This window comes from Dermacentor variabilis, chromosome 7, assembly GCF_050947875.1.
Source record: "Dermacentor variabilis isolate Ectoservices chromosome 7, ASM5094787v1, whole genome shotgun sequence".
Taxonomy (NCBI): domain Eukaryota; kingdom Metazoa; phylum Arthropoda; class Arachnida; order Ixodida; family Ixodidae; genus Dermacentor; species Dermacentor variabilis.
Window position 1 is genome coordinate 47,729,963 of NC_134574.1, and position 27,501 is coordinate 47,757,463.

The following is a 27,501-nucleotide window of genomic DNA, read 5'->3' on the forward strand; positions in this document are numbered from 1 at the left end:
AATTTTATTTTGCCTGGCTACACGTCATTCATATTTTATGAGATGTGTTCTTTGTATGGCAGCCAAGAAATATCCGTAGGAAACTAACGGTTTATTGGTTGGCAGATATTTTTTTGTTCTCTTTAGCGAAATATTGTGAAATAAGCTACCTTGCAAGAAAGAAACCGCCGTAGCGATAGCTTTTTGAAAGTCACACGTAGAAAGTTTCTTATGGAGCCGTGAATGGAGCCTGTCCTGATGTCACTGTGCTCGCAGGCGATTGAGCTGATTTTATGTAATCCACAGTGTTGTGCCTGACACATGCGCTGGTCCAGAGCTCACTGAGTGTTTGAAAAGGAGAAGGAGGGTTATAATGCTATTAAGATTAGGGATGTTATAAAGTTGTTTTCTCTAGTTCAGTATTCATTCAGGTCAAAGTCGCCTTTGGGGGAACATTTGAAGGTGGAGAAACAAGAAATACCGAAAAGTATTCTGCTCCTTTATTGTACTGCCAAGAGAACGATACGTCCTCATGTGGCTTTCGTACTCTTCTCATGAGAAAAAACCAGAATTCAGGTACGGATTTATGGGCTCTGGGCTCGTTGGCTGACCTGAAATAAAAATAAAAGCAACAGTCACTGACACTTTCTCTCTTCTAAATGAATATCTGATGCAATATATTTGTAGATTTAGTCCGCGAACCGGGGTAAGAAACAAATCATCCATATTCATTTGCACGATTATTTACATGAAAGTTGTGGAAACAAATCAATCACAGTAGTACATACCTTCTCGCCTAACTATGGATACATAGGCGCCTTGGCTTTCCGTCTCATCTACTGGTATTGTCATCGTCAATACTTAATGCACGAAAAGTAACCGTCCAATTGTTTTGTGCGCACTTGCTCTAGACACCTTCACTGTAAGAGTTTTCGCGTGCAAACGTTTGGCAGCGCCAATCAGACAGCTTGCGATCTACGTTGGTCACCTGTTCGCCATGATCTTTCAAATAACACTTTTTTGTCCTTAACTTCACAAACGTCTCAGGTTCGGCTCATTTGCTCTTGCTGTAAACCATGCGTCGTCATCGTTCCCCTAGAAAGGACCATATGCGGACTGCGCCAATGTATTAGACAAAAATTTAGCTTCCTTCTACACTTCCTCTCTGTACATTTTTTTTTCATCACCCAGCCCTCATCCACTTACGTGAAAAGTTGTTTGATTTTTCTTTTCTGAACAGTGTATACATGCGCTTTTAGAGGCTAGAACTTAAGTCCCCGTGTTGCTTCTTTCTAGCCGTGCAAACTGACAGCGAACCTACAGACAATTCAGCCGCTAGTAGCCTGGATTGCTCCAACAGTCTTTTTTGTTTTAACTCACGGTTTGGCTTGCCGCATATAATTGTTGCATAAATGCGCGAACCTCTTCTTTGCGATGACGCGACATAAATGGCGTGAGTAACATATCATCCATAATTAACCATTTGGAGTCTGTCCTCCGTTCTATCTACATCCCGGCGCCGCTACGCGTCATCGCTCGTGTGGGCTTTGTCTCTGGACACAATCACGGCAGATGGCGAGCATCTGCTAAAGCCGTTGCGGCTGGAAACTTCAGGCACTTCACAAGGCATTCAGGTCGTGGGCCCCAAGCCCTTCTGACGGAAACGGTAAGGATCACCCAAGACCGAAGTTTCCTATGGAGGCTAAACGCGATATCTGTACATTTCTTATTCCACAGTTCAGGTTACTCGATAGTTGTGACGTGCTAAACCATAAGTGAAAAGAATAAGAGATACCGAAGGGCTCATTTCTTTATACTACCAACACCAGACGCCAACAGACAATATATCCTAAAAAAAACTACAAGCAATTACCAGGTCCAGTTGCCATGTGTTTTCCTTTTATCGGTTTTCTGTTGACTTCAAGTCAAATTCAAGTATGTATGAAAACAGCGAATAAATAATATGGTTGTCAGGAGTACAGACGTTAAGTAGAAAATAGGCTTACTGGGTCCGCACCTCCTAAAAGATAGCACTCGCGTGTCATGGCGACCGCAGTATATACACGATGACTACATGAGACACGGGTAATGGATAACATCTTAAAAACCACAAAAAAAATACGACAATGCCAGTGGCCTATAAGAAAGAAATAGCAATCTCAAGTGGTAAATTTGGTCGCCGAACGGCGTCTGTGATGCCGGAGTACGCCACATTTTTTCGTTACAGATGATGTATGCCTTCTGATATGTAGTGAGACGTGAATGCCTCCAGAGATCAGCTTCTACATATATATGAAGCCATATATAGTTTCTTGCCAGCTTTAGCAATAAGGAATCAATGTGGGCATTTCCCTACGTCATTCAAAAATAGGCAAAGAATGAGACTCGGTGTGTGCGTCTAATCGCAAGTCAGTTATTGCACGTAATGCTTTATCCTGCAAGAAGAAATGTTTACTAATAATAAACTGATTTGTTGTAGTCCATACGACGCGATAGGTGTGAAGTATGCACGAAAATGTTTGCTGTGCCCCATGTTCATCATTTATTCACTACAGCGTCTGATCTGTAAAATAAATCATTAGCGACTGTCCAGGTGGTTGTAACTAAGAGAGCATGGAGATCGTCTGTTGTCTTTACTCTTACAAAACAGACAATTTCCACTAGCACTCTCCAGTACTAATTCGGCTTTGATTTTGTGGGGGGGGGGGGAGGCATGTTCTTGGGGATATGGTCTAATACAATGTTCTCTCTAATGTGGTTAGTGAGGAGTTGTGTTTCTTCTTTGCAATACTGAGGTGTCAGAGGGTACCCTAGCCGTCGAAGAAGGTGCCTTCCCTGTTGTGTCTTGTTGAGGCGCTCCCTCTGTGCTATGAGCGTGGCACTTGCTAGCTCCTCAAAGGTGTTGTACACCCCTAGCGCTAATAATTCCTTTGTGCTTGTGCTTGACGGTAACTGTAAGGCCGTTTTCTACGCCGTTTTTATAAGAGTGTCCATGCACTCGGTCTCGTTTTTGCGCCTGACTTGATACGGTAGTGCGTACGTGACACGGCTGATGACGAGGGCTTGTACCAGGCTTAAGGTTTCAGAAGAACTTAACTTTGGCCTAGTTGGTGTTTACTGCATATCATATTGACCGCAAATAAGACGGGGACAGAGGGAGAGGGCACATAAACAGCACGGGTTTCGTCCTCTGTGAAATCGTCTTTGCTGCGCGCTACTCTGGCGATGAGTGATGCGATGCTTCTTATAGCATGATTTACTTTCTCTGAGGCTACCTTTATACCGTTGTTCTCCTAGACCTGTATACCCAGTAAGCATGCTGTCGGGTCGCGCCTTATAGGTTGCCTGGCAATCTCGAGATGTATTGGCGGGGCTCGATGTTTCCTAGCTTGCTTGGGCCGGACTTGAAGGTACTCCGACTTGTGTGGGGCACACCTCATTCCCGCTGTGGTTAGGTATGACTCGATGTGTCCGGTAGCTGTGAGTAATGTGTTTTCTCTGTCACCGTATTAACCCTTGGTTGCCCATAGGGTCATATCGTCGGCATAGAAGGCACATCCGAGTTTTGGGATGTTTTCCAGTTGTGAAGCAAGTTTTCTAAGTCCGATGTTTTTACAACATGCGCACCCGCATGTCGCACAAGCGGTGTTTCAGAGACCCAGATACATACTACACGGACACTAGTCCGTATTTCTCGTCGCCACGTCGTGGGCCCAAATACACACTCTCCGTTGTCAATCAGGGGAACCTGGTAGTCTCTGCCTCCATCCGCGCCACATGCAGCGCAGCAGCAGAAGCACCAGCGCTTGCTCTCGCACTTCGCGACGCCGAGAGCAAGGGAAGGTCCGCCCGCGTCCTTACGGACTCACAAGCAGCTTGTAGTTTATACATGAATGGAACACTCCCTATACAAGTCATTCGAATCCTGGGCTGCTCACTAGAATGAATCCACGGTATCGTCTAGCGCCCCGGGCACGAAGGCCTGCGGGGCAACGAAAAGGCGGACTGCGCAGCTCGAGGTCTCACTAGCCGAGCGGCAGACCACACCGTTCTTCAGCCCCCAACAGACGGACGAGCGACCCACGAGTTAACCGCAAGTCAACAAATACTGCAGGACCAACGCCTGAAAAGAACACAATACGCTCCCCGACACAAATCTCTCAGTAAACTCCGGGCAAGGGACTGGCGCCGCCTGCAAACGAACACATACCCACACTTGTCTCGTCTACACGCAATTTCGCCGGACAGATATACGTCCCGGACATGCCCCTGGTGTAGCAACCACAAAGCGACACTCGCGCACATAACACACGAATGCACCGACCGTCCGGGTGACGCAATTTCGCCACGAGTCACAACACACACACTCGCTACGTGGTCTTGGGAGGCGAGACTCTCCGAACTGGACCTCGGAAGCCAACTGGCGACCCTCGATTAGGCCCGGTGAGCCGCGATCGCCAGTGGAGCCGTGTCAAGTGGAACCACCCAGGAAAAAAACAGCGCAACGGTTTCTGCAATACTAAAGTTCCGTCCTTCTTCCGTCCTTCTCCTCCTCCTCCTCCAGAATTATATTGCCTGGACCATGCGACTGGCTAAAAAAAGATGTGTCCCTTCGTTTTCCCTATTATTCTCGCTCATTGCACAGAAATTCCGCAAATTTTGGTACAATTTGGCTCGCGAATTGAAATGCGTAGATTGATTGGCTAGTTGCCTGCTACAATATTCACCTGCTACATGACATATATGATGGAAATGATGTTTAACATACGCTGCACTGGCCTTAATTTGCGCTGCATAACCCTTGCAAGGCTGAATCTAGTACCTATAGAGAGAGCATTAGAAAGTGTGCGGAAGGAGGACCGCGGTTATATCTAAATTACGAACATCACACGTACAAGCCTAAAACTGTAAACAGCGACAATTTGTCTAACCGTACGCTTTCTTTCCCTTTTGTTTATATTGCTATGTTTTGATTACAAAAGACGGAATTCGCTCTGTGCTACCCTTGGCTATATTGACTTATGGTTTTATGTAGTTGCGCCCCACATTGACACTGATCAACCTCTGAGCAAACTAACTGTCAGGGAGGAGTTCGTTTTTTCAACGTACGCCTCGCTCATAATACCTACATTCTTGAGCCCTATTTCAAATGCAGTCGTGCTTTCAGTAGTGAAAGGCCTCTTTCCGATTATCAAAAATAACCTTTACATTTCAAGTCCCGTTTTCCCATGGCCAATTCAGCAAGCACTCTCTCAGTATTCAGTACTCGCTACTCTTGAAGCTGCTTCAACGTAAATAATTAAACGTGCAAGCCGGTTGCTCCCCTGCACAGATTCGCCGTATAGACGGATCCACTTCAGGCTTGTATCACTGGCGGTCCTGCAGCTTATCGACGCCGCACCAGAATAATGTTGATTGTGCATCACATGAGTGACCTCGGTTCATTTGTTTTAGTGTTTTGAAACTCCTTGGCTGTAATAATGCTCTCGCTAAACTTCTTTCAACCGGAGTCACATTTGTGCTGTCGACATCAAAACTCGCACCCACTCCGTGCTTCGGCAGGGATAATATCGTCTTTACGACACCCAACCTTTTGTACGACTGAGCGAGTTGACGATATGCTTAGTCGAGACCATCATTATGCGTTTTCCTCTCCCGCGGTTCTTGTCAAGCAAAGAAATGATTCTACTTAATTTAGTGTGCATCTCAGCAGGCACCTGAAACGGAACCATCCCATAGACGTACTTACGCTGATCTTTGTTGCTATTTGTTGCTCACAAAATGCCGAGTTTTCCTAATGTTTATATATTTTCTCGAGGCACTGGCACGTTGGCATAAATCACATGCATTTCTCTAAGACTGCTTCGGTTATAAAGTGCATGGGCAACATGTAGTTGCCTGCTCCCGAATGATGTTGGAATGCGCCGACTACATTCAAAGATGTGCTACATTCCCCCTTGCCTGGCATGGCATGCCTGTGTTCGGGAACGACATTACTCCGTTTTGAGCACGGAAATCGTGACACAGGTTTTGCGCCTGAAACGTGTGTCTTCATAGAGACTACAAATTGAAAGCAATGTACCAACGTGAATTATGCAGTGGAGTGAAGCGGTTTGTTCTGCTGGGGTAAGCACAGCAGTCATGTTGAGTTATAGAAGGGTTCAATTCTTAGGCAAGAAGAAACAGAATTATTCCGCCTTACGTAACAACTGCCTCCATAAATGTTGTATGATACCACCAATTTTTACGCAGCTGTAGTAAGCTTTGTGGCTCAGCTGCATTATTTCTCAGGGGCCCAAACCCGTTTGCACCGCAGCATAGATCAAGGTATACGTTCGTCAATAGAAATGCAGCTTCATGATGTTTTTTTTTTGTCAGACGCGTATATTTCTGATATGCTGTTAGAGCTGCACACTGACTCAGAGACGTATAGGCAATGCAATATTTCTCATGTATCCCATGTGCATGAGTAATTCATACAGAAATATGGCATGATGTGAGTATACACCTGCGCCGCAAGCCTTTTTTATGCTTTATACATGCGAAATATAACGGAAAATGACTCACAGTAGTACACCGGTGGACAATTACCGCCGAGGCAGTAGACGTTGAAGGAGGCACACCGAGTTCCTCGCGGGCAGGTCATTCTCTGTAGGAAGTCGACAGGAAGCATGATATTCTCAACAATGATATATTTTAGGACATTAGGCCTTAGCGATCAAAGGGGTTGAGCTGGCGGAGAAGTGACCGAATTTGTCGCCCTTAATACTATATGGGAATGCCATGAAAAATGCTCGGCCAGATTGTTAAGTTAAACTTTAATTCCTTCTTCCACCACGCGAACGTTTAGCACTACCTCAAAATTTAACAATAATTCTTAAGCAGTTCAGGTATCATAAAGAAGGAACAAATAAATTCAACAAATCTAGCGTCAGGGGCATATGCATGCCATTCCCATCAGGCAACCGTAAATTGGTATGAAATGCTTGCAAAAATGTAAGCTTGTCTTGCAGGTTGAAGCATCCACCATCGTATTCAAGGTGCTAAGCTAAATGCTTGTTTTCAAACAAGCAACTGAATTAAGAAACGTGAAACACGTATCATGCCTCACTTAAAATATCCGACATATCAGAGACGGGGAGGCTACTTGACAGGGTGAGATTGCGAAAGGACCAGCGGTGCGATGTTCAGTTCTCGGTAATGGCGCAGACCTCCTTGAATATATACTATCCAAGTAGCTTCTGAAAATTTGTTAATATTTTAGTTTTTTTTTTATTGGACGAGCCACGTTTACTAAGGAGCCGTCCTTGCAAATGTATTTCTCTCTCCAAGGCGATGGCACAGCCGGGGTGAATTCGGTGTTGAGTAGCTTCCTGTGCTCTTCTACAACATTGCACCAATTCAACAAGGGGATAAGTGTTGAAACAACGCTTTGCGATATTTCGAGTTAGCATCCTTCAATGACATGTACACCAAATAATTCAGGGATGCTGCAGCGGCGCACTTAAGTAAAGAAATGCAATTTTTATATTTCCTAAATATTGAAGCCTCAGATCAATAAATGGAATTTCTGGGATTATCCCTGCTACTTGATCGAACATATATTAGAAAACAGAAATAAAAGTAATGTAGTTTCTTATATATAGTTATATATATATATATATATATATATATATATATATACATATATATATATATATATATATATATATATGTATAATTTATATAATATATAAGGTACATAGTAATATAATATAGTAATATAGTATAAAAGTATATAGTAATAAGTTCACGTCTTGGACAGCAGTTTACCTATAACCATTGATATGAAATTCCTTTCTACTGTATAACTAGGAAAGCGTATACATTACTCAAGTCAATATTTTCAATTGTGGCAGTATATTTATTACAGACGCAATTATTACAGACACTCTTCCAACTTTCTCAGCAATCTGCAGTAATGCACCCACAACAGCCCAGGAGAAAGCAAAATTGCGATTATAAGGAGATATTGAAAGGAAAAAATTACATTTAGTAACGTAAACTTGTGTTTTGAAAGGCTCTTTAGTAGCTTTGCAGCGGATCTTGTGAAACGTGGCAAGAAAATTTTGTGACTTAACAAGAAAAAACAAATTCCTAAGTTTATTTACCCCGCACTTTTGCTCTTCAAATTTGGAGGAAGGGAATACTGGACGAGGCCAACTCGTGCTGTGGTGACGATTCGGCCTGGGCAATCCAAAGTAATCATTGTTGATGTGGGAGCGAGAATAATCACTTAAATGTTGTTCTCGATTGGTGCGTTCGAACGGGAAACCTATGAAGTCGTCTTCAAAATGATTCATGGCGCATACTGAAAAAAAATAACGAACAAATTGAAGAAATTTGATCCACCTAGATACATCAATAATTACGCAGATTGGGTGGCGTCTCCCAGAAAGAAGTCGTTCTACCTAAAGAACAAATTTTTCAGATATGGTTGTTGAACTACGGATTACTGTTTTTCTTGAGCCTTACGAATAAGTGCTAACCGTGAAGATAGCCATTGATAGAACAGGCGAGAAGAAAACGACACCTGTAACTATGCAGACATTGCAGCAGATAATAAATAAATTATAAATTAGCTTATCTTAAGCTGTGGCCAAAAAACCGAAGTGAGCGTGGAGTTTATAAACAAATAAAAACAAAGAAAACAAAAAAGCACATACGAGGTTCTCAGAAGTGTTTTGCCAGCAATAATGCATTGAAAGAAAAATCACATCGCAATTCATCTATGTGGCCTTGGATGAAGACAATGACTAAAAAGCAGGTCTGCGAGGTTAGTCTGGTTATGAATATTATTAGCTATTCACATGGAGGCAATGCTTTCGTGTATGTAACCGCACACCACTTGTTACTTAATGCTGTTCATCAAATTTTTACAGTCGCAAGCAACATGATTTGGAACACTTCTGCATCCACCCTGATATTGAACTTTCGGCTTGCACACTGCGCATGGCTTCGTGCACAGCTCAGTACCCCACCAGATGTCAAGTTGTGTGTTGCCACCTTGCATAAATTGCTGCACCAGCCATATTTCTACACCCGTTATGGGAGCGCTCATTATGGTCTGCGGAAACGACGCGCTAGTCGCGCAAAAGATGTTTGCGCCGAAGTAACGTAGACTACGCCTTGCTAGGACAAATGCTGTTGTCTCCTACCCTTTTGAGTTATGTTATGAGCATTTCAGGGAGTTCGCCATTTCAGCAATGAGAGAAGCGATTAATTCGTCTTATGCCTCTAACCACAGTATTGACGTCATTTTGAATTCCTTTGTGGAAATAAAATGATCTGACGATGAAACCACTAGCACAAATAATATTTTATCCAGCATAACTCATAACCAATCATAACTTCTTTGTTAAAAAAATCAAACAGAACAAGTTGACCGGAGTTGCACAAGTGTAGCGTCGAAATACCTGGTTTTGGGCGATAATGTTTAGATAGCTGGCGTCAATGCATTGTGTAGTCTGACAGTAAGCGGTGCTGCGAACATCTGCTTGTGAAATTAAGAGGACAGTTTTAACCAACTGACAGGGTATTAAATATAATGATTGGTAGCATTCTATAATGAGTCCGTCTAAAAATTACATACGAAGCCAGAAAATTTCTTTCCGAATAGAAGACGAAATTGCCAGGTTAAGCCCATTGCACGTGTGCGCGGTTGTTTGCTGCCATCCGATGTACAGGGACAAACGACCCATTGTCCGCGATAACAATGGGAGCGCCGGCGTAAAGCATTCTACGAGCCCGTCTGCTTTGGCCGTTCCCCATACGCCACGCCTAAGAAGGAGGCGATAAACCGAAGCCATCCCTACCTCAGCCCATACTAATAGGGGGATAGCAAACAGTATGGGACGCCCTAGTAAAAACACATGCCAGTGAGGTGGAAGGTGACCAAAGAAGACACAAAAAGAGATGACGTGCCACTCGCGCGTTATCCCACACGCACGCCCACCTGTCCTTCCGCGGGACGCCATTACCGCCTTGGTTATACCGTGCCGGGCATCGCGCACATCGGTTAATCGGTACCTCCCTGAACTAGAACTCGCAGATACGCCTAGTATTATAGGGCGCGTGGCGTGGTGTGCAATTTATATGTTCCGCAATGTAATTATGTTCATCTTTGTGCTGCTACTTCTCAAGCGTATAGAAATAACTAACGCATAATATGTCGGCATATCGCCCCCCCCCCCCCAAACAACATTCTACAAAAACGCATTTGGCACGACACCTTGCGCCATATGTAGGACAGTTCGCGTTCCGGGATGTTCCGCTTAATTTTTTTTACTTTCAAGGTTTCACGAAATTTCCCAATGGTATTCTGAAATCAGGGCTTTACGCTAACTGAAGCAAGTGGCAGCCCTCAGAAGCTTGTTCTGGGTTATTTTCTTCTCTTCATTGCCAATTTGACGATGGACGCGAGGGTAACTTGATACAACAAATAAGTGGCGATGACAAAACAAACTAGGTCATCAGTTTATAAGTCAAGATCATTTGTGAATTTCTATTCTGCGATTAAAAATGAAAAAAAAATATAAACGCTTGATTAAGTAAAGCAAAGCTCTTTGAATTACAAACGAAAGATTGTCGCCCTCAAAATGATGAAATGAACGCGTGGCATGCTTCATTTCCTTGAAGCGATAGCTAAACTGATGTTGAATAACCCCGCTGCGATTCAGTTTGAATATTGCCCCTTTCATGCCTCCAGGAAATAAAGCCCCTTTTCATTTCATTCCCATATAAACCCCTGAATCGCATCACCGATGTAGTTAATGCCTTAGTGTGTTTATTAGAGAACGAAAGCCACCTTTATAGAAGCCTTTTGAAGACAGACATGCGCATTCGTGGCAGTGTCTGATCTAAGTGCAGTGTTTGAACGTCTGGGCCGACCAAACATCAAGAAATATTAATAATATGCAGTATACAGGGTGTTTTTTCGATATGAGAAAAATAAAAATCACGGTAACATTATGCTTACCATGTGAGTGTATGGATTTGCAGCCTCTAGGTATGTAGTAATTTCTGCAATTACGAGTGCAATTAGCTCAGTCACGCTAATTGTCTTTCTAATTATCAACAATAGGTGGCTACAGTAAATGAGCACTTTGGGGCCCGTCCTCGGCGCTACCTATCCCGACGATCAAATTTTGAATAGTGGTCTTCATGTGGCAGCTGGGCGTAGAATTAGTCGAAAAATTAGTCGGAGCTAGGCGAAGAAGTAGCACTAGGCCAGCGCCGCAGACAGCAGCGTTGGCCTAGTAGATAACACAAGCTGCTCGCAGAGCTGGACCGGCGGTGACCTCGGAGACGTGATGAAAGGCGGGGGCTGGTGATATCGAGGACACATATACTCTTTTGCCAGACAGTTTTGATTTGAAGGAGCCTGTCAAGGGGAACTAATTGTGCGCGTAGCTCCCACATGAACTCCGCTATTCGAAATTTGATCGTCGGAACAGGTAGTGTCAAGAACAGGCCCATAGTACTCATTGATGTAGCCACCTATTGTTGATAATTATAAAGTTAACCTTGAAGGTAGCCTTGAATTGGTAGAGGTCTTCTGGAGTGACGAAAGCGTTCTTTTCTTTGTTTTGCGCATCGGCGGAAATCTGCCGATAACCAGATCGAAGGTCGATGGACGAAAAGTATTTGGCACCGTGAAGACCATCAAGAGCGTCGTCGATTCGTGGTAAAGGTTAAACGTTCTTTTTAGTAATTCGGTTGATGTCGCGGTAATCAATGCAGAAACGCCACGAGCCATCTTTCTTTTTGACGCGCATGACCGGCGATGCCCAACGACTCGACTAGGGCTCAGTTACACCTCTCGCGAGAATCTTGTTTACTTCCTGCTGAATAACTTGCCGCTCTGCCGTGGACACGCGATATGGTCGGCGGTGAAGGGGAACTGCATCACCAGTGTTTGTCCGATGTATAACAAGGGACGTATGACCAACTGGTCGATTGTCAGTGTCAAATATGTCGCGGTAGGAAAGCAAGAGGTGATATAGGGCGGCTGCGTGATCAGGTGCGAAGTCCGGAGCGACCACGTGACGTAATGGGCCGTCGAGGTTTAACGCATCCTGCGGGTAATCAGGAGGATCTGGAGACGCGTCGGCTGCAAAAGCAGCGACGTGGTCGTCTGTCACTGACAAGAGCGTGGCCACACCTGTGCGTTCAGGTAACACTTGCTTCATCAAACCAAAATTGATAACGGGGAGACACATGCGATTAGCAGCAAGGGTTACGACGGAGTGTGGCACAGAGATGTCGCGCGCCAGGAGGACATCGCCAACAGGTGCGACGACATAGTCGCCATCATGCACGGTTGCCGTTGAGGGCAATTCGACGAAGGTGAACGTTTTGGAGGTGAGCGAACAAACGCTGTAGTGCAGAGGGTGTTCGGTTTTTCGGGGCCAACGCCTGAAAGACAAAGAAAGTCGAGGCACAGCGTAGCGGTAGAACACTCGATGAGGGCAGAATGTGTCGTCAGAATGTCGAGCCCAAGATTAGGCCATGAGGGCAACTGGTTAGCACGGTGCACAGGACTGCAACTTGGCTAGTAATTCCTATGCAAGCAGTGCACATACCATTGACGGCAACAGTGGCGCTTTTGGCGACGCGTACGGCTCGAGTGATGGCAGGCGTAAGAACTTTTTTGCAGGGGACGACATAGGTTAGCGCTCATTATGGATACTAGGGCTCCAGTATCAAATAATGCCGTCAACAAAACAACGTCTACGTCTACTTCCATTAGGTTCGTTTTGGTGAGGATCGTCAATGGAGTATTTGACAGGACGAACATGATGCAGCACTACCTCCAAAAGCTGTATGGCCTAGTTTTCCGTCCGCGATGGTCCATAATTGGTCGGCGACGCATAGCGGCATAGCTGGGGCAACAGGGACCGACGGCGCTGAGGTGCCGGCGAGCGAGCAGGACGACTGACATCGACGGATACGTCATAGGTAGGAGGCACACGGTAAGGCAAGTAACGGCGCGGGTAGCCATATGGGCGAGGAGACGGGGAAAAGGAGCTCGAATACGGCGACGTCCAGGAGGTGCGGCGGTGGCGAGCGCCGTGGCCAATGCGATACCAATGGAAGCAAATGGGCGTGTAATCCGGAGTACTGCCCTCGGCAGGGTTGCGGTATCTGGTATGGGAATACAGATCGCCGTGAGGCGGGGCAGTGGGCACCGGTTCGGCGTCAGGACGGGAGACGCAGCAGGCAGCACAAAAACTTGCAAATTCTTGCCCGACAACCGCCTGAATGAGAGAGATCGCTGGGGCTGGTTGGTCAATGGTCGGTTCAAGTGGGCGTGAATGAAACGGCGCAGGACTTGTAGCCTCGGGTTCCCGGCGAATACGTGTGACATGCTCATTAAAAGAGGGTGAAGCGGTAAAGTCAACGCAAGACGACGTCGCAGCCGTGTAAGGGAGCCGGGAGAACTGTGGAATGACGCGGCGGCTTTTGGCGAGCTCAAAGCGGCGGCATTACTTGACATTGACATCGATGGTGGACACATTGTTGAAGAACAACAAGTTCAAGGCATCGTCCACGATTCCTTTAAGTACGTGCCGTGTTTGGCAACCTCCGCCATTTTCTCGCCGATTTTCCGCCGAAGAGCGAGCACGTCTTATATGTACGAGGCAAGCTCTTTTCTAGCAGCCAGCAGCCGACCGGTGCGATTTCCAAAGAGGTCGACGAGCTTCTTCTTGAAAGCATCCCAGCTAGAGATCTGGTCTTCTTGTGTCCGCAACCAGACACAAGGAGTTCCGCCCAAGTAGAATAGGACATTGGCTAGCATAATGGTAGAGTCCCAGGAGTTGTTTTGGCTAACACGCTCATACAGGTTGAGTCAGTCCTCTAAGTCTACATTATTTTAACCGGAGAATATGCCAGGATCGCGGGGACTGGTAACCGTAGCATACGTTGTTGTCGGGGACGCAGGAGTAAAAGGAGACGAGTTGTCGTCACCGGGAGCCATGGCAGAAAGCAGGACGGTGCGGCCGCTGCAGAGCTCCTTGGCGAGGACTGGGAACGGCATCCTCCACGACAATGTTACGCGAACGACGAGTCAGTAAGGCGAGCAACTATTTACAGGTTATATTTACAACAGCAGCTGCAGCGCTGACCAGTTAGATTCACAGCGCGAGCCCAGTTTGTTCTTACACCGCTTTTTTCGAGTGGTGGCGCCCACGCGCCTTGTTCAAAGAATAAAATATGGCACGCGTGGAGCAATATTCGAACATGATTTCAAACAGTTGCAGGATCGCCGCTAGGGGGCCGTGACGGGCGGACGTGTATCACGTCGGCTCTGTCTTCCTGCAGTGATTTCTAGCGGCAAATGTTGACGGATCGACCAGAGCTGGTTAAAATCATCAATCGGAAGCTGCGAGGACTCTGCGGACACCAGCGTTTGGTCCGTAAGTGGATTTTTCGCCACCTTAGAGCCACACGTCTGCCAGCCGTGGTGCCGACGCGCTAACACGAACGCCGGCCACTAGGCCTAACGTGGGCTAAGGCTTACCGAAGCCCCCGGTGCCGCCGCGTCAGCTGTGCGGCAGCCAACAGAAGGAATGAATATCACCGTGGAAGGTCGCAGCGCCGAACAGGGCGAGCTCGACGCCCCGGATTGGATCACAGTACTCAACAAATGCAACCTCGAGGAGAAATGGGCACGGAACGCCAAGCGCGTCTCAGAAGACACCCCACCACCATCAGCGAAGCGCGACGGCAGACAGCAAGCGGAGAAATCGATCGCCTCGAACCAAGTCAAGCTTCCCGAAAATGGATGGAGAATCATTTTCCGCCCCAAGGGAGGCATGGTAGTCAAACAGTACGATGGACCAACCCTGACCGAAGCCATACATGTAACTGCGAAGATTGAATGGAACAAGGCGTGCCAGCTCGTCAAGAACGAGAAGCAAGGAATTTTGGTCTTCTTCACCCCCAGCACGGAGGCAAGAGACAAGCTCCTACGCCTCACAAACCTGGAGATTGAAGGAAAAGTGCACGAAGTAACCGTTCACCTGGCAGTACCCGACGACTTCTCGAGAGGCGTCATCCACGGCATAGGACTAACGACCTCACTGCAAAAGATCACGCAGGGGATAGCAGAACATGAGGAGAACCCCAAGGTGCTGGAGATCAGGCGACTAGGACAGAGCAAGACCATCATGCTCACATTCGCCACCAAGGAGGTACCGAGGAAAATCAAATGTCTAGGTGCCATCCTGAACTGTTATTTGTACAAAAAAAAATACGACGTATGCTATAAGTGCGGAGACCTGGGACACCGTTCCGACGTTTGCGAGAGCGAGGAAGAGAAATGCAGAGGCTGCGGCATCCCCAACCCAAGCGAGGGACACGACTGCAACCCCACCTGCAAGCTGTGCGGCCAACCACACCCCACTGGCGCCAGAACCTGCAAGGGGATCTTCAGAACGCCATACATCGTTAAGAAACGACAATGGGAGAAGCTGCAGCAACAGGAGGAGGAGGAGAAGAAACTACCAGAGCATCGCAGCCGGCGGGACGCTAGCAAGACGCGGGCCACGAGCAAGGAGCGCCGCCGGTCAGCATCCTTTCCGAGGCTACCACAGCAGGCCACCCCCACCCCGCCAAAGAAGCAAGGGACAACAACCATCAAAAAGGTAGGCTGGGAAGCGGGGAATTCCCATGACTCTGACATAGTGAGGGAGCTCAAAGAGCAAATGAAACAACAACACGAAATGATGAAACAGCAACAGGAGCAATGGAAACTTTACCAGGAGCAAACAGTAGCTCAGATGCAGGAGCTCCGTAATCACGTTATCGAGTTGCAAAGGGAGAACACTGAGCTCAAGGCTCAACTCATTAGACAACCGGCAGCGCGTCAGGATGCCATGGACGATAAGTCGTCCGAATCAGAGCAAGAGGTATCTGCACCACCAAAGAAAAAGCGAGTTAAAAAGACCGCTTCGGGCCTTGAAATCGCAGAGGGCAGGGCAGAAAAACTTGAGGTAGACATGCAGCAACTCAAAGAGGTAGTACAGCAGGCGGCCATAGCTACCCAGCGTAACGCGGAGAGGATAGACCAACTCTCAGCCCAGCTCAGCCAACTAGTCATCCCAATGGGAACTCGCCTTGATCAACTGGCAGAACAGCAAAACCAACTCCTTCTGCGGTTGAATCATGGCCAGACTCAACACTAGGGCAAACACAATGTGGCAATGGAACTGTAGGGGCTTTATAAAAAAAAGAAACGTTCTCCAAGCCTACCTTGCGGGATGCGATGGTCCCGACCTCATCGCGCTGCAAGAGTGTGGGAAAAACGCTAAACTCAGCGGATACAAAACATACCCAGGCCAGTCGCCAAACACTCAGACTGCTACCCTGGTGAAGAGAAATATCACCGTCATACAGCATGAGGTAGGATGCACGCAGATTGACTATGTGTTAACGGAGATTATACCGCAGAGGCGGAAAGAACGCAGCCTGCTAGTCATAAACGTCTACAGCTCTCCTAAACTAAGGAAAGGCTGTGGCTTCAGGGAGCTCTTTGCCAAAGCGCAAGCATTAGCACAGGGTAAGCAGCGTCTCGTAATAGTAGGGGATTTTAATGCTCCCCACCAAGCATGGGGATACCACCACTCCCAGATAAAGGGAAGGGAATTATGGGACGCTATGATAAAATGCAATTTAACACTCCTCAACGATCCACTCGCACCGACAAGGCAGGGGAACAGCGTGTCATTCGACACCTCCCCCGACCTGGCCATGGTCGGAGCGGACGTTGAGGCTACTTGGCACAACACGAGAGAGAACCTGGGCAGTGACCACAGAATCATAGAGATCGTTGTCCAAAACGGAGTAAACATCAAACGGGAGAGAAAAATCCTAAAATCTATCAACTGGCAGTCCTTCCGAACCAATGGAGCGGATTGTGGGGCGATCACCGACATAGTTGAATGGGCCAATGGCATCAAGCGGGCGTGCAAAGAGGCTGAGGAGGAAGTAGAATTAGATGAGGAACAAAACTGGGTTGATAGCCACATGAGACAGCTGTGGCGGAAGAAAAACGAAGCAGAAACCGAGCTAGCCCAAAAAAGGGGCAACCGTAACCTGAGAAGAAGAATAGCAGCTCTCAACAAGGAAATTGAGAGCCATGCCCAAACCCTAAATAGACAACACTGGAACGACATCTGCGATAGACTAGACGGTCAATTAAGCTCCGTCACCACCTGGAAACTATTGAGACACCTCTTAGACCCAGACAACACCAAAGCTGAGACCAGGAGACAAATGCAACGACTAACCCACAATTTCCAGGGGTCGGAGGAGGATATGATAAACCAGATTAAAGACAGGTACATAGGAGAAACAAACACCGAAACATTGCCCGACTACAGTGGCGAAAACAACGAAGAGCTGGACCAACCAATCACCTTAAGAGAGGTCCAAGCTGCCTTAAACAGGCTCAGCGGAAAAACCGCGGCTGGCCCAGATGGGGTCACCAATAAGATGCTTCGAAACCTCGATGACCACTCCCTCCAGCAACTGACCGCATTCTTTCAAAAGTGTTGGGAACGGGGGGAGATACCCGGGGAGTGGAAGACAGCAAATCTAGTCCTCATCCCCAAATCAGGAAAGGAACTCAAACTTGAGAACCTTAGGCCAATCTCGTTAACCTCCTGTGTAGCCAAGCTCATGGAACACGTCATACAGACTAGGCTCAACGATTACTTGGAAAGTAAGGAACTCTACCCAGACAGCATGATTGGTTTCAGACAACAACTGTCCACAACTGACGTCATGCTACAACTCAAAGAACAAGTATTGGAACGGAAGACTAGCGACTCGAGAGTCATAGTCGGACTGGACGTCAGCAAAGCATTTGACAACGTCAAACACAGAGCGATCCTGTCACACCTCAGTCACCTAAATGTTGGAAGCAAGCTATACAACTATATCAAAAGCTTCCTCACGGACCGAACGGTGAACATAGAAATCGGGGGCACTATAAGAAAAAACATTAAGCTAGGCAACAAGGGAACACCGCAGGGATCAGTGCTCTCCCCTACCCTGTTCAACATTGCAATGATCGGGCTGCCAGAACGACTCAGAAAGATAGAAGGCCTCTGCCACACACTCTATGCTGACGACCTCACCCTTTGGGTCGACAGAGGGGGGAGCGATGGCCAAATAGAAGGCACCCTACAAAGGGCAATATGGGAAACGGAATGCTATCTGAGACCCATAGGGCTAAAATGCTCGCCGGAAAAATCGGAGATGCTCATCATGGGCAAGCAGCAGGTCAATATCCAGCTCCTGGTCAACAACACCCCGGTACCAAGGGTGGACAAGATCAGGATACTGGGTATGTGGATACAACAAAATGGGAGAAACACCGAAACAATTAACCGACTAGACGCCACGACCAACCAAACATGCAGGCTTCTCAGGAGGATAGCAAACAAAAACGCGGGGATGAAAGAGGCAAACCTACTTAGGCTCGTTCATTCTTTCATCATTAGCAGAATCACCTACGCTATCCCGTACTTAAAAACAACTAAAGCAGAGAGAGACAAGGTAGACATTCTCATCAGGAAAGGTGTCAAAACAGCACTAGGTTTACCAGCATGCACATCAACCGAGATGATTCTGAACCTAGGAGTGTCGAACACCCTAGAGGAAATGTGCGAGGCGAAACTCACGGCACAATATATCAGACTAACTGGCAGCAAAACGGGCCGATCCATCCTCAGAAACCTGGGCTATCAAAACCCAGAATCACGTGATAGGATAACCGTCATCCCCAAAGAAATTGCTAACAAGTTAAGAATAACCCCTATCCCAAGAAACATGCACCCCATACACAACAAGGAACGCAGGAGAAGCAGGGTCCAAAGACTCCAAGGCTCCCTCCTCCAAACACAAGGGGTAGTGTACACCGATGCGGCAGAATACCCAGAAGGGCATTATGCTGCAGTAGTAGTGAGCGACAAAGGCGAGCTAGTCTCTAGCTGTAGCGTACGACACTCTTCACCAGATGAGGCAGAGATGGCGGCGATTGCCCTGGCAATCACACACCCATCAACTAGAATAGTCATCACCGATTCTAAAACTGCAATCAAAGCCTATGACAAAGGTAAGGTTTCCAAAGAGGCCGGCAAAATTCTGCAAGCAGGCAAGGAGAACGTACCTAACGACCTAATTAGGATAATATGGGCACCCGCTCATAGTGGACTCACAGGGAACGAGATCGCCAATGAGGTCGCCCGAGGACTCACACACCGGGCCCCAGCGCAGGCAGATTACTTCCTGTCCAAAAAGCGAGAGTTAACCACATACAGAGAAATTCTAGAACACTACAGAATGGGGAGGAGAACTCTGCCTCCCCCCCATAGATCTCTCACAAAGCCGGAAGAGGTAATATGGCGAAAACTGCAGACAGGTACCTTCCCAAACCCGTATATTCTGCACAAATGGCATCCTGAGGTGCACTCTCCAAAATGTAAAAACTGTGAAGGCACAGCAACGCTAAATCACATGCTTTGGGCTTGCCCAGCACTAAACGGCCTACATGGAAACAGAGAGTCATGGGAATCCTCCCTCCATAGCCAGGAAGAGCAAGCCCAAAAACAGGCCATCCGTCAAGCCCAGGCCGCCGCCGGAAGCCAACTGATTCCGGCCGACGTCTAGGGGGGAGGTAGACGGTGATAGGGAGAGCTGCGTCTCACCCGATCACCCATACTCTCTGACGGGTGTAAATAAAGTGCTATCTCTCTCTCTCTCTCAAACAGTTGCATGCAATGTTACTCTTGTGTTTAAAATATCTAGCTATTCCTACCATTAACGGATGTAGGTTTCTTTAGAGGATTTATATTTTCGTATCTTAATTGATTTATTCAAGCTTATTATACTTATTTGTAAATTATGAACTACCAGTGCATATTAATTCACTGGTGAAGGCATTCCTTTGATAATGCTCAGTAAATTACAAAAATGGTGTGCAAGTGCCTTATCAAAAACAGATGTTTATGTTGATTATGTGGCTTTCTGTACGTTCAGCAAGTGCACAATATCCACCAAATCACGTGTTTTTGTAGTTAGCTTTAGTAGTATCTTATGTTCACATACAAGATGTTCCAACAAACTCGTAACACTACCCTTCTTTTGTATATTTGAGGACAACATTCTCTGGCAACGAAGGGAATGCTACGGGGGCGTGGTAGCTGCAGACGTGTTACGGCGCCAAGTAGTCCACCAGCGCTTGACAGTGCTTTTGGATGCTAGGAAAGGCGCTGAATCGACGCAGCTTCACGTGCGGTGGTATTGGGTTTGCCCAGACGCGGAAGGGAAAAGTCGCAAATTAGGTAAACTTTTACATTCAGTGGTGTGTATTATCTTATTTAAGTGTATGCAATGACGTGCTTATGTTTCCTCTTCCACAGATTAAGTAACGCGGATGAAAACATGGGACTCTTCTCGGAAGCGCTATCAATTGTGCGCACTTTGCCTCCGTAGCTTTCGCTCCATTGCAACAAAAAGTTGTCCGCGAGTATAGCGGTCATCCATGTTATAATAAAAACGAAAATTTTTGCTATACGTGCTTCGTATATTGTGCAGACCTACAGGCCACCGGCAGCGAAACGCAGCAGGGAAGAGGGTAAGGAAAGAAAGACAGGAGAGGAAGGCAAACAAAAAGATTAGACAGCTATAAAAATCCGCATCGTAGAAGAATTCCAACCGTATATTTAAAAGCTTGTAATGCCCTTAGAAAGGTGCCTTCCGAGAAAGTATTTTTGTAACCTGCTTTAAGCAGGATTCTACAACTTCTTGAAATACTCATATCCGCCGGACATTAGCAAAGATATGCGACCGTTTATCAACTCCTAAACGGACTGCATGGATCTATTAGTACATCTTTCAGACTTTCATTTCGTCTTGGCGAAACGGCGTAGAAGCAGACTTCTGTCCCTTTTGTGGCAGCTGGGTTAATGGAATGCTCTAAACATGCACATTTCATTCTTGTGTTCTTGATGTGACAGAGACTGGTGCGCCTGTGTGTTCTCGCCAATTTGTGCTGCAGTGTACATGTTCTAAGCAATTTTACAAATGTTATGCAGGTTTGTATATGTTCATTTCTTCTTCTGTTTCTTATATATACGTGTCACTTTCTGGCCAGCCAACATTGTTGGTGTGTGCCTCAGTATGGACATGGTACTCATTACCAACACGCGGAAATTATCTCAAACAACTAGTTAGCGGTTGACACGACATGTAAATTCTGCATCTCTGCAGCTCAGCCATTGTGGACATGTGCTATTGTGCCTCACGCCTTTTGACCAACCCTCTGTTTTGGGTATATGCCATTTTACGGAAATCACCACCGTCATATTGAACACGCGGACAGGCTTCTTGGCCTATATATTATTGTGACTATGTGCCATAGCATTGAAATCATATAAATCATCAGGACGCCGTGATAATATAAGACAGCTAGTAAGCGTTGTCAGAATATGTGCCAGCTGGTCCTAGTCAAGTCCCTATTTGTCCGTGTCGGCCACTATTTAGAAATCATGATAATCAACGAGCGCGTATGCGTGGCTGTTCCGACATTGTGGGTATGTTCTCTTGCATGTAAATCAACATTTTCATATCCGCAAGCGGTCACTCTTCTTGATCGATCCGACTTGGTGTTTATGTGACACAGTACGGAAATCAAGATTGTTATCAACACGCAGCGATCATCTCAAGGAGCTAGTTGTGTTCGCACAATATGTATCACCTGCTTGTTGTCCAATCCCTGGTTGTGAATTCGCGCAAAATGTGGAAATCTTCATCATCCTACTCAAAAGGCAACAAGCATAATTCTGTTGCCTTCCGACTGTCCACGCAAGCAACTGCAAGTTATACCAGGTGGCTTGCGGACCCTGGAAGCATAGCCTAATATTAGCACCGCGTCTTATTGCGATATCAGTTATAGGGGGGCTCGAGGCATCTTTGCGTAGTTCTGCGGTCAAGGTATCAGTACACATGCATGGAGTTGTGCCATTGCACGCAGGGTTATAATCAGTATCTCAAAGGGAACTCGTAGGGAAAACGGTACTGGAACCGGAATTCTTGGAGGCCATCTTGCGTGTGGTCACTTTACTGGGCACAGCGTTGACGTGACGTTCGGGCCACTAGCCCTGAGGTATTTCTCCGTGCCTCTAAGCTCGGACTGAAGCAAACACGACAGCAAGCTTTAAGGAAACAGAGCAGCAGGATGACACTGAGGCCGAGGAGAACAGTCAACGACAACGGAGCAGTGCGTGAAGGTATGAGTGCGTGAGTGCGGGGAAGGCGGAAGATGGGAATTCAAGAGGATGATCAGAACGACAACAAGGTGAAAACGGGAACTGAAAGGAGAAAAACAGTGGTACGAGAGCTGCAGTTCTTGTTTATTGGGAAATATAAGCTACTTTAATAAACATTACAGGACAATCATTTTTCATTTAAACCATGAAGACGACTGAGTAAATTTACATCCTTCCCATTTCACGTTTGCGGCTTCAACGATAACAGGTCAGACTGCTTAAAAGCTAGCGGTCAAGTGAAAAAAAAAGAAACATATTAGTATAGCCGAATAAGCCGTAAAGGACGCCCGCCAGCCTACGCAGGGATCGGAAAGAGGTGTTCTGTAGGCGGGAAGAATAAAAGTCTCGGGCTATAGGTACCTTTGACGTATTCCTCCAACTGTTTTGAAGGTACTTTAGAGGGATTCGGCCATGTTTTTCTGAGTGCACATCCGGCTTATCTCGTTTGTTTTGGCATGATTCACTTTGAGGTGCTTGAAGTTTCACGCTGAACAGCTAAATGCAGGCTTTGCTCGTGCCAAGGCACATTCCGTGTGTTCCGATGCAGCATGCCTCAGTGGGGTGGTGCCGGTACATATTGATGCTTCTAAACACCGTGTATTACTAAGCTTAGTTTAAGTTGAAACTAATTAAACGCCTTTATGTGTTCGTAAAACAACAGTTCATGGCAACGTTACAGTGTTTGAGGCTACGGAATAATTCTCTGTCGTCGCTATTTGCTTATATGGTACAATTGACAAAATCCCGTTTTACATTCCTAATTAGAATGAACGCGTTACGATATTTCGTCGTATATTAATACAGGCTTTTTAGAACACTTGGGCTTTTAAATTTTATATTTCTATTGCTCGAAATTGTTAGAAAACGATGCCCCTAAGAGTAGACTAGAAAATCCCGGCTCGACACGTGGGTCTGAATGAACATTACGTGAAATTTTTGTAACGGAAAGCAGGGCTTGCTATCTCGCCGTTATTATATCCTGTTATATTTAAATAAACTACCCTACCATGTTTTCAAGTAAACACTGTGTATAAGTTCAAAAAAATCTCTCCGACACCTAATCCTTAGTTTCATGTCAGTTCTTGAGATTTTAGTGTCAGTGGGGCGTGCCTTACATTCTGTCACCTTGAACTTATGTTACTGCTCTACAAGAATGACCTTTACTGACCTCCGAGTTGATTTCGCACTCCGCGCTATATTCTATTAGGCGTGATCTGTTGGCTTTGCTGTTACCTGTAACAATGCTTGCAAAGAACAGCTATTACACATTTGTGCTAGGTGTAAATATATTTTGTTTGGTCGTGATATGTTCTGGTTATCTGTGATTTGCCTTTTCATTGACAGCTGCTGCTCTTCAAGCAGTCTGTAGCTTTGTCAGGCCTGTACGTTGTAACTGTTCTTTCTGTAATAAATATTTATTTTATTATTATTATAATTGAAAACAGCATGGTATCGGAAAATATGCTTGTTACAATGGCGCACACAACATATCTAAGCCCTACAAATCTCATTAGCTTTCATAAAAGTGTCTTGCACTTATACTTTGAACTAGCCAGAGGAAACATTGATGTTAAACAGAAGGACAATAATAGATTATGTGAAAAGTGAGCAAATATCCCCTTCAACCTCATGCTGATATGAAGAATATTTTTTTTGGTACGCACGGGCCACTCGCCTGTAAGATGCACATCAAACTGTAGGCACGCCTATGCTAAAAATATGTCATTTTAGTGATTGCTAAGCAACCGCAGGACACTTTGTAGAAAATTGTATTACAGATTGAATGTAGCAAGAAAAAGTACTGGAAAAATTATTGTCGCCTGAAGTAACGATACATAGCTTAATCTTTTTGACAACACAACCACAACGTCCGCGCGCTCCCGCAAACATACTAACCATACAAAACGAATCGAGCCAAGGAAGCAATGCTTCCGGGAGGCAAGCATCTTTTGTACTGCAGCCAAGTGCTGCTGCACTTAGCTCAGGAGTACGGCATGGTGGCCGAAACCGCCCAGATGCGCTGGGTGGTGCTACCGTTTCAATAATATTAGAAATATATTCACCCAGTTAGACGCGTAGGTAACGGGTACCTTCCCCAAGCTTTTGGATTTAAAGTGGTCAGGAGCGTTCACAGGTCAGCAGTCATGATAAGCAATAGGCGTTTGCAGTATTGGTGGAGAAAGAGCAGGGAAGAGATGGATAGAATGGGATTCGTTAGAGGCATAGGTGTCGGTGCAAGCTGGATAGAGCAGTTTTTCAGAAGCGTAAGAAACGTCTAGGAGATCGATGCAGAAAATACTAGAAGCGTCTACGCCATAACTGAATAATTCAAGAAAGAAGGTGAATATTTCACCCTGCCCCGTTTAAAAGGGTGCATCAAGAAATCATCATCATCATATGGACGTATCGAAACGTTAATGGTCGAAAAACGTTATGAAAAAGCATAAAACAATGCTATTAATCATGTAATACAGCTGCTTGTCTTATCAGTAAATTCTAAAATACTTCTATAAGAATAAACTAACGCACCACTGACACCGCCTAACAATAAAAAGGGAGAAAGAACGCAATAATGAGAACTCACCTGTACTGAAGAATAATATCTCAAAAATAGCAATTTTCATTAAAAGAATCATATTGAATTCACCCTTGCCTTGGAATACCGCGGTATATTCGCATTAAACAATCCGGTAAAGTTTAGCTGCAGAGTTGTAAACCTTAAGGTTACAGAAACACCTTAGGCATAAGGATGCTGATGTAACATTGAACAAGACACAGTACATTATATATCTTATTCAGAAACGTGAAATCTACCGAGAACAGTGGCATTGTTTCATTGGAGTGGACGTGCTGTAAGAAAACAATGCGTGTGTTTCTGTATGTGCATGCGTGCGTTGTGTCTGAAAAAAGGGTAGCAGTATTACGTTGCTTTCGACTTGCAAGCACACTGCATAAGACACAGATGTTCCGTTAGAGGGAGGCGTTTCTTGCTATTGTAACTGGCGGAAAGACTACAGAAAGTGGTCTCGCGGTACGGAGCTAAAAATATTCAGATGCGCAGAAATGTTTAATGCACAAGCATTCTTTGGCGAGTACCCCAGCAATATCAGTCCATCTCTTGACGCTTTATATCAGCAAATTATTATACATAATTGGTCAAGTTAGCACGTGCAACTACTGTAAAAGTTTAATCGCATATGATTAGCAGCATTAGAGGGGAAAATGTACTTCTCAAAGAGATTAGAACCATGGACCGCAGCGTACGTAAGCATTATTTGGCGAGTACCCCAGCAAAATCTTACTAATCCGTGACGCTTTATATCTACAAGATTAATGCATAACGGGTCAAGTTAATACATGTAATTGCTATAGTATTGCAGTACTAAATGATTGGTAACGTTAGAAAAAAAAATACTTCTGACCTGGACTCGAGGCATGGGCAACAGCCTGGCAGGCAGATGCCTGTGTAAGCCTCATTACATTCATCGAAGTGAAGGTTGTTTGGGCCTCAGTTTACATCCCACCTTGATCAAGTCAGGAGGAGAGTAAGAAGTTTCTCTCAAATTCCTTAGTTTCCTACACTCCTAGAATAATGCGCAAGCATTCTTTGCAGAATACCCAAGAAAACATCTCTTTCCCCGTGACGTCTTAGATCTGCAAAATAAATGCATAATAGGTCAAGTTAACACACGTAGTGGTTAGAATACTGAAGCAGTAGATTATTGGTTGCGGTTGAAAATAATAATAATAATAATAAATGAAAACAGGCTTACCTTGCCACCACCCCGTTAAGGTGATAACAAACAAGGAAAATAACCACATTATACCGGGTACTGTTTATTGTAGCGTAATAGTAAATGATAGGTAGCCTTAGAAAAAATATAAAAAAACTGGTTTTGTCGCTGTCGGCGCGTCAAGGCCGTAAAAAATGAAAATACAGAAGTTAACGCATGTAAGTTTTAATAGCGTAATCGGAGAGAATCGATAGCGCTAAAGAAAGAAACTGGTCATGACGGTGTCACCACGTCAAGGTCGTAACAAAAAACGAAAACAGAAAGAAAGCTATGCTATGGCAAAAGAAAATAAAGACTTGGTTGTGATGGCATTTTGCATGACTTGATTCGATATATGTGCAATACAGATACATAATCGGTCAAGTTAACATATGTGTTCCTTATAATGGCACAATAGTAGACTATTGGTAGCGGTGGGTGGAAAGGCATCGGCTAGCTAAGAAATTGGAGGACGCTTAAGCTTCGCCTTCAAGAGTGGAACGCGATAGCGTTCCCGTCGACCCGCCAAGGGGTGTAAGACAATGCGCCATGGCGCAGCGATCACTTACGAGGCACCCCGCATCGGATTTTGCACCGACCAATCACGCGGTAAGCGTCGAGCAACGCAGCCTTATGTGCGGCAACGAAACGTGCGCCTGAGCAAGCGGAACGAACCAAAGAACTCGGTGTGTCGGAGGGGGAAACGGTCTACGCCAGCCAAACGTCGTGATCGGCACGGGCAGCGAGATAGATAGATAGTGATCTATAGAAAGGAAGGACGCTTGATTCTGCAATGCGTGAGGGAGCACGGCGAAGTGTCGTCAGGGGAGAGGGAGTCCGGGCCGCGACGCGCCTCGCACCGGTCCCCGCACAGCCCCAATGCACGCGTGGTGCGCCATCTGTCGGCGCAGCGCCGTACATTGCCAGGACGGGGTCTTCACTGTTTGGCGCAAGACGGCTCTGCGTGTGCGGAAAGCGCAGAAGAAATGTAGCGGAAACGTACTTCTCTACGCGTTTAACTGCGACTTAATGTACATGCTCATAATTACCGATATACACCGCTGTAAAACTTTCTATGGCACGTTTCTAAGGCAACACAGCATTCGCTAGAGGCACTTTAGTCCCGCTTTGGAGTACCGAACCCATGGCTGAGTGGTCGCGTCTCCATCTCACACTCCGGAGATGCTGGTTCGATTCCCACCGAGCTCATCTTGCAAGTTGTTTTTATTTATGAATTGCCTTCCGGGATTTTTTGCTCACGGCCAGCGATGCCAACGCCAACGACACCGGCTTTTCTGCGACACAAGCTCCTTATCGCTGTCACGCTGATAAGTACATAAAAGCGAAGAACCAATGGAGCCAAAGAATGC

The 27,501-nt window shown here is 45.9% G+C and overlaps 1 protein-coding gene across 1 annotated transcript; it reads right to left on the minus strand.

The window, feature by feature from the left end:
* Positions 1-465: 465 nt before the first annotated feature.
* Positions 466-25,137, minus strand: LOC142589024 (uncharacterized). Its single transcript, XM_075700819.1, has 4 exons — positions 24,943-25,137; positions 8,130-8,329; positions 6,547-6,628; positions 466-590 (listed from the first exon to the last, which is right to left on the minus strand). The coding sequence occupies exons 1-4, from the start codon at positions 24,992-24,994 to the stop codon at positions 532-534; spliced, it is 393 nt and encodes a 130-aa protein (XP_075556934.1). The 5' UTR covers positions 24,995-25,137; the 3' UTR covers positions 466-531.
* Between the last annotated feature and the right edge of the window lie 2,364 nt (positions 25,138-27,501).

Coding starts and splice junctions, on each gene's coding strand:
- LOC142589024 (XM_075700819.1), bottom strand. CDS start 24,994: ATGATTCTTTTAATGAAAATTGCTATTTTTGAGATATTATTCTTCAGT. Junction 6,629..8,129: donor TTGAAGAGCAAAAGTGCGGG/GTAAATAAACTT, acceptor GACTTCCTACAG/AGAATGACCTGCCCGCGAGG. Junction 591..6,546: donor TTGTCCACCGGTGTACTACT/GTGAGTCATTTT, acceptor TTTTTATTTCAG/GTCAGCCAACGAGCCCAGAG.